General features: G+C 36.9%; 1 protein-coding gene across 1 annotated transcript; it reads right to left on the bottom strand.

The window, feature by feature from the left end:
* Positions 1-2,341: 2,341 nt before the first annotated feature.
* Positions 2,342-2,530, bottom strand: LOC122748988 (small EDRK-rich factor 1-like). Its single transcript, XM_043995121.1, has one exon. It carries the CDS (start codon positions 2,528-2,530, stop codon positions 2,342-2,344), a length of 189 nt encoding a protein of 62 aa, XP_043851056.1.
* Positions 2,531-7,599: the final 5,069 nt, after the last annotated feature.

Raw genomic sequence — 7,599 nt, 5'->3', positions numbered from 1 at the left:
AAATGCATAGGTAGTTGTCACAAAGGTGTGGAATGTGAAGATTCAAGACCTTTTTCTTAAATACTGCAAAGAAAAGTGGAAGAAAATGGTTGTCATACGTTTAAACTGTATACCGATTTTTGTTCTTGTAACCACAGTGAAAAATGTTATTGTTGGCATAATAAAATTTTTGTAGCCCAGATGAATTTAGCCAGCAATTACCCATTGTTGAAATAGTCCATTGAAATGAAAGGTATTTAGAAGGTGCTCTGTTCAGAAATATCAAAGATTTTTTAGATCTCAAGTCTGTAAATTGTAAAAGTATAGTAAGTGGAACCCCACCCTATTTGCTGAGATGAATGTATGCTTGCCTAAATGCTCCACCCACAGGAGTGATTTTTTTCTTTTTTTAGCTAGCAGTACAAACAAGAAGGATCATAGATTTAGAATTGGAAAGGATGTTAGATATAATCTAGGCCATTCCTCCCATTTTACAGATAAGGAAATTGAAGCCAGAGAGGTTAAGAAACTTTGTCCCAAAGTCATAGGAGAAAGACTAGATCTGGGCTTTAAAACTAGGTCTTCTAACTTGAAGTCCCATATATTTTCTTGTTATTATACTGTTTTGTTTACAACTAAGATTGTGTTAGGGAAAGAACATTGGACTTGTCAGGAGATCTGAGTTTGACTCTAAGCTCTGCTAGTTTATAGCTGTGCCATAGTGGTAAAGTTTTGTAACCTCTTTGAGATTCAGTGCCTTCATCTGTAAAATGGGGTGAAAACTCCAGAAGGTTGGGGTTGTTGTAATGTTTGCAAATCTTCAAGTGCTATACAAATGCAAGTGTTTTATATAAATATGTGTATGTATGTGTGTGTGTGTGTGCGCACACACACAAATCACTTAACAAGGTAGTATAGATAAGATAGTACTTCTAGATTGGCTTTTCTACGCTGTCTCTTTGGTTATATTTTCTTTTTAAACTTGCTGCTCCTCTAATATTTCTTATATCTGTTGAGGGCCATCATCATTTAGGTTTTCGACTTAAGAGCTATCCTTGATTTGTCCCTCTATTTTGCCAGTCACATCCAATCAGTTGAATATTTTTGTCCATCACCTTCCATATTGTCTAAATCCAAAAATTTCTCTTTTCCTAAGGCTACCACTACTAGTTTAGTTCTTATTACCCTTTACCTAGACAAAGTAATTTTAAAATTGGTTTCCATGCTTCTAGTGTCTTTACCCTTTAATTAGTCTTCCATATAGTTACCTAAATAATCTTCCTAAAGTACAAGTCTGTATTATCCCCTATGGCTTTTAGGCTAATATATGAACTCCTTATACCAACCTCTGAAGCCCTTCACAATCTGGTGTCAGATTATTTTCCTCCCATTTAAAAAAATTAACATTTTTCTTTTTTATTATAAATTTAAGCACGAACATTTTAACATGTAGAGTGGGCCAAAAGCCACAAAGGGGTTTCAGTGTTTAATAACTCCTTTATTTTTTGATTTACAATATCATAGTATATACAATATATAGAGGAAATGAATTTACATTATGTGTGAAAAATAAAGTTTCATAAGTAGTGAAAAATAGAAAAAATTCAAAAAGTTATTAAAACATTTGAGATTTTTGACCCACCCTGTACAAAGGAAAATAACTTTTAAGTGACAACTTTAATTATGTACAGTTTTAAAATAGAAAGTATGTATTACATTTTAATATAAAAAACTGTCCTTGTCCATGTCTCCTTCTGAACTTCCTACTGGTCTATTGTGTATATTTTAAAATGTTTTATTGACATTTTTTTGATGTCATGATCATTACCTGCTGACTTGTCCCCGCCGAAAAAGCCCTTCCTTACAGCAAATAAGAATAGTCAAGCAAAATTAATTCATATGTAAATATATTAATTTTCATATCTGAAAATGTCTCTCCTTTTGGACCTCTAGATCATTACTGTTCTGTCAGGAGGTAGAAAGCATACTTCATCTACATCTTCTGAAGTAATAGTCCATTATTATTCTTTAAAAATTTTTTTTGGTAAGGCAATTGGGGTTAAGTGACTTGCCCAGGGTCACACAGCTAGTTAAGTGTTAAGTGTCTGAGGCTGGATTTGAACTCAGGTCCTCCTGACTCCAGGGCCTGTGCTCTATCCACTGCGCCACCTAGTTGCCCCCATTATTATTCTTAAAATCAGAGTTCTAAACATTGTGGCCATTGCATATATTGGTTACTCTTTATCATTGTATATGTCTTTTTTTTATGATAAATTGTTAGATATTTAATGGTTGGTCATTCTACAAACTCTTGATTTCAGATCCTGAGATCTACCTGGTTCTTCGAATTACTGTGGATCGATCATTTTTCACCTGTCTGCAGAGATTTCTTCTCATTAGCAGCCTTCTGCTTTTGTTGCGTCATTTCAGAATCCCTCTGCTTTCTCTTGGAGGCAGACAAGCTATCTTCTTTTCTTTTTCCCTTGCTAATCTCCTGTGTTTTCTTCATGTTTTTCTGACGGGCAAGTTCCCGTTGGTTTCCATGGGCCATCGGGACTGTTGCATTGTATATGTCTTACCAAATTTCTCAGTCCATTTATCATTTCTTATTCACAATTAGGTATCATTGGATTCATATACCTATATAGATTTATTCAGTCATTTCCCCTTTGACAGGCCATTGTAGTTTTCAGTTTTTTGCCACAACAAAAAAGTATTCTATAAATATTTTTTGTATGTAAGGATGCTTTCCCTCTTTAATATTGTTGGACTAATTTATCTCTTTTGCTGGATCTTCACTGGGGTCATGCCCATTAACCCTGGGTATCCTACAGAGCTAGGTGGCGCAGTGGATAGAGCACCGGCCCTGGAGTCAGGAGGACCTGAGTTCAAATTTGGCCTCAGACACTTAACACTTAACTAGCTGTGTGACCCTGGGCAAGTCACTTAACCCCAACTGCCTTACCAAAAAATTTTTTTAAAGAATAATAATGGACTGTTACTTCAGAAGATGTAGATGAAGTATGCTTTCTACCTCCTGACAGAACAGTAATGATCTAGAGGTCCAAAAGGAGAGACATTTTCAGATATGAAAATTAATATATTTACATATGAATTACATTTACTGACTGTGTGACCCTGGGCAAGTCACTAACCCCAATTGCCTCACAAAAAAAGAAAAAAGAAAAGAATGAAGGAAAAACAACAACAATCAAGGTGTGGAATGATGAGGGCTACCATTAGAGTTTGTGGCAGTATCAGAGGAGAAAAAGGGGCATATTCAAGAAATGTTACAGATGTGAAATTGACACGCCTTAGTAACAGACTGGGGGCAGGTGAGGAGAAAGAGAGAGAATGAGTAATTAGGTTTCCGCCAGAGGTCCTAGAAGTTTATATTAAATACAGTCTAAAATATAAACTTGGTAAGAATTACTTTCATCTTTGTCTTGATTAGAACCTGGAACATTGCCAAGGCTTTGGATTCTACCTTTGCTAAGGGCTCTTGTTACTAAGTCTGTATTTGTTGATTCCTATAAGACTGTGATAAAAAATTCAAGATACAAAAAATCTAAACTAAGAAGTAAAGTTGAATTAGAGGTGGGGCAGCTAGATGGCACAGTGGTTAAAGCACTGGCCCTGGATTCAGGAGTACCTGAGTTCAAATCCGGCCTCAGATACTTGACACTTACTAGCTGTGTGACCCTGGGCAAGTCACTTAACCCCCACTGCCTGCAAAAAAACCAAAACCAAAACCAAAAACAAAAACAAAAGTTGAATTAGAGGAGCAGGGAATGTATTTTTTTTTTTAAAGATTGCCTGAAATGAGAAAGCACCTCCAAGAGAGCTGAAATAATTTTAATTGAAAAAAATTACATGTTGCTCCATAGGAATTTATTTAATCTGGAATTGGTATCAAAATGCATGTTCTACTGATGATATGCCAGTAATATGTTTGTGAAGGATAAAAAATCTTGTGTACATGAGTGATAACACCTTTTTGTTCAGTACTTTGATATAAAATATGTGATATTATCATCTAGTTGACATTTAAAAGGGGATATTAGTTAATTTTTTGTATACATTATGCTTTGCTTTCTATAATATACATTTACCCAATTTTTAGTTACATCCCTTGCAGACTGATTTCACTTTTCTGTTTAAAACATGGTCCAGTAGGCTTGTCTGCATGGAGAGTACCATCTACTGGTTGTAATGGGAACTAGTTACAGGAAATTTTACAGCAACAGTGAATGCCTTCAGACTAAAAACTTGAAAATGGTTTGACTCTTATAACTATAAATTATTGCCTTATTTGGGATTTTTAGAGACAACTATCTTTTAGGTAGATCTTCCAAGGTAGATTTTTTAAAGAATATAGCTATTATTTGTCCCTTTAATCCTTTCATAAGATTTCATGGGATTAGAAGGAACCTTATTGAACATGCAACTTCAAGCCTTTTAATTTACAGAGGAAAATGTGAGAGACCCAGAGAGGTTAAGTGACTTAGACCTTTCTTTGTCCCTTGGAACCTGTTTCATCATTATTCATAATACAGTTTAGTTTTATGTGGTGACTAATAATGCTAAGTCAAAAAACCAGAGAGTAAATAATGATGATTTCAGGGTTTTTGTTTTTTGTTTTTGGGGGGCTTTTTTTTTTTTTAGAAAAAGGATGATTTTTAAAAAATGCAGATAGCTTTAAAAATGGTGTTTTTAGTCCTTTCCACAGAGTCCTATTTTGATGGCACAGAGGTGGTCTTAGAGTCTTGTTTTGCATTCTTTTCATTGGATATTTGGTCATCCTTATATTGAAGTACTCATGATGAGTACAGAAAGACTATAAAAAATAGTTGCAACTTTTCCATCAACAACTGTTACAAGGGGTGAAATGGTAGAGAAATTCTAGGAAGATCTTGTTAAGACCCTCCAGATTAAAACAGCATACACTTTGATTATACAGTGACTTTATGGGGAAAAAAAAAAGCTTGATAAAAATGTTGAAAACTGTGGTTCTGGAGCAAGGAATGAGGGAGGCCAAAATCTGGAACCTACATAGAAGCATCATTTTCTATCCATCAGTTCTCATGAGAAAGAAATTTACATGGTGAACAACAAACTTATCACACACAAACAAGTGAAATTGGTTATATTTTAGCAGAAGGAAATAATTGGTTTGTCAGTCTTTCCTGAATCTGCTTTCTGTGTTGTACAGTCATTGCCATTGACCTGTTAGAACATAAGATCCAAATTAACATAAAGGTAAGAGAATGAATAAAGTTGAGGGAGCAAATATAGTGTGCTGGTAAAGTGATTCCAACCTAATTAAATGAGTTTTTGATGCTAAAAGTGGGAAATGGATCTATGAAAGGAAATATGGTTTTATATGAAGTTTAAAAGAATATTTTTCTGATTTACTATAGTATTTTATTATTTTTTAGTTTAATGTAGAGATAGTTTTCAACATTTGTTTCTATAAAATTTCTAATTTCAAATCTTCTCCCCTCCCTCTCCCCATCCCCAAGACAGCAGGCAATCTGATATAGGTTATATATGTACAATCACATTAAACATATTTCTGTATTAGTTATGCTGTGAAAGAATTGTTTAAAAGAATTTTAATAATGTTTTAATTTGGGGGGGGCAGGGCAATGAGGGTTAAGTGACTTGCCCAGGGTCACACAGCTAGTAAGTGTCAAATGTCTGAGGCCACATTTGAACTCAGGTCCTCCTGAATCCAGGGCCTGTGCTTTATCCACTTTGCCACCTAGGGCACTTAACCCCTCATTGCCCTGCCCCTCCCCCTCCCAAAATTAAATCAAGATCTCCCACTTGAGGGTGAAGATTGTTTCACTTTTGATCCTCCATACCTAGCAGAGTTCTTGGCACAAAGTAGATTTTTAATAAATGCTTATTGATTTTTCCATGATGAGACCAGAAAAACCTAGAAATCACCCCAGACAGCAAATACTTGATCTCCTTACCAAGGGAAGAAGTATGGCAGGGCGCTAAGGGTAATATTGCCTCACAAAACAATGAAAAGTAGTGCAGAGAGAAACAGGATTAATGAAACTTTGCTAGAACCTTAATTAAACCTAAGCCACAAAGGTCAACAAACAGATAAAAGGTGGAAAAGATTTGTAGATATTTTAATAACAAATCATTTTCAGCTTTGTGGACAGTGAAGCCACCATTTGGACTTTAAACTTAATAGTTAGGGATGTGGGACTTCTGGGGCAGAGCCAAGATGGCAGAGGAAAGGCAGTGAGCTCCCGAACCCATGACACGATCACTCCAAAAAACATACAAATAAGGTCATAGGAAAATGCCCGGAGCAGCAAAACTCACAGAAGAATGTGCTGAAATCATCTTCTAACCAAGAACAGCTTGGAAGGTCAGAAGGAGGGAGCTGCTGTGCTGATCCAGGAGTCAGGCCCAAGCCCACAGTCACCCTGACACAGATCCAGTTTCAGGAAGTCCTCACAAGAGAAGGAGACCCCCAGAGCCTCTGAATCAGCTGAAGCACCAGTGTCATCTGGAACTAAGCTCACAGTCTGGTGAGTGGGCTGAACCCTGGGCAGGGGAGAGACTACAGGGATCTATCCTGGTGCTAAGGCAGAACTTGGATTTTACACCCCTGCTGAGAACCAGGAGGTAGGCTCAGGTAGCAGGGGCCCAGGTGGGGGAGGGGCACAGGCTCGTCAGAGCTAACAACCACAACACACAAAGCTGGTTGATTGGCAAGTTGGTCTGGGGTCATCTAGGACCAGGAAACAGGCCAGGCGAGGGAAGAACCTGATTCTCCTTAAATCATACCACCTGGGACTTCTTAAGCTTGGGATACTGCAGCCTGGAAACAGTGCCCCACTTTAAGGAGCTAAAAGTCTAGTAAAAGAAAGGCAAGATGAGCAGACAGAGAAAGGTGAAGACCATAGAAAGTTTCTTCAGTAACAAGGAAGGCCAAGGGGTACCCTCAGAGGAAGATGTCAACATCAGGGTCCCTATATCTAAAGCTTCCAGGAAAAATATGAATTGGTTTCAGGCCATAGAGGTGCTCAAAAAGGACTTTGAAAATAAAATTAGAGAGGTAGAGGAAAAAATGGAAAGAGAAATGAGGGTGATGCAGGAAAGACATGAGAAAAAAGTCAACAGCTTGAAAAGTCAAATGGAAAAGGAGGTACAAAAGCTCTCTGATGAAAATAATTGCCTAGGAATTAGGATTGAACAAATGGAAGCCAGTGACTTTATGAGAAACCAAGACACAATAAAGCAAATCCAAATGAATAAAAAAATAGAGGGCAATGTGCAATATCTTCTGGGAAAAACTGGTGACCTGGAAAATAGGTCCGAGGAGAGATAATTTGAAAATTATTGGTCTACCTGAAAACCATGATCAAGGAAAGAGTTTAGACATCATCTTCCAAGATATTCTCAGGGAAAATTGTCCTGACATTCTAGAAGAAGAAGCTAAAATAGAAATTGAAAGAATCCACCAATCACCTCCCAAAAGGGATCCCAAAAGAAAACTCCTAGGATTATTATAGCCAAATTCCAGAGCTCTCAGGTCAAGGAGAAATATTGCCAGCTGCCAAAAAGAAAGAATTCAAGTACTGTGGAGCCCCA

This window comes from Dromiciops gliroides, chromosome 3 (genome assembly GCF_019393635.1).
Source record: "Dromiciops gliroides isolate mDroGli1 chromosome 3, mDroGli1.pri, whole genome shotgun sequence".
NCBI lineage: Eukaryota > Metazoa > Chordata > Mammalia > Microbiotheria > Microbiotheriidae > Dromiciops > Dromiciops gliroides.
This window is presented reverse-complemented; position numbering and strand designations above follow the sequence as displayed.

Excerpts from the sequence above, each read along its gene's own strand:
- LOC122748988 (XM_043995121.1), bottom strand. The coding sequence starts at position 2,530 with ATGGCCCATGGAAACCAACGGGAACTTGCCCGTCAGAAAAACATGAAG.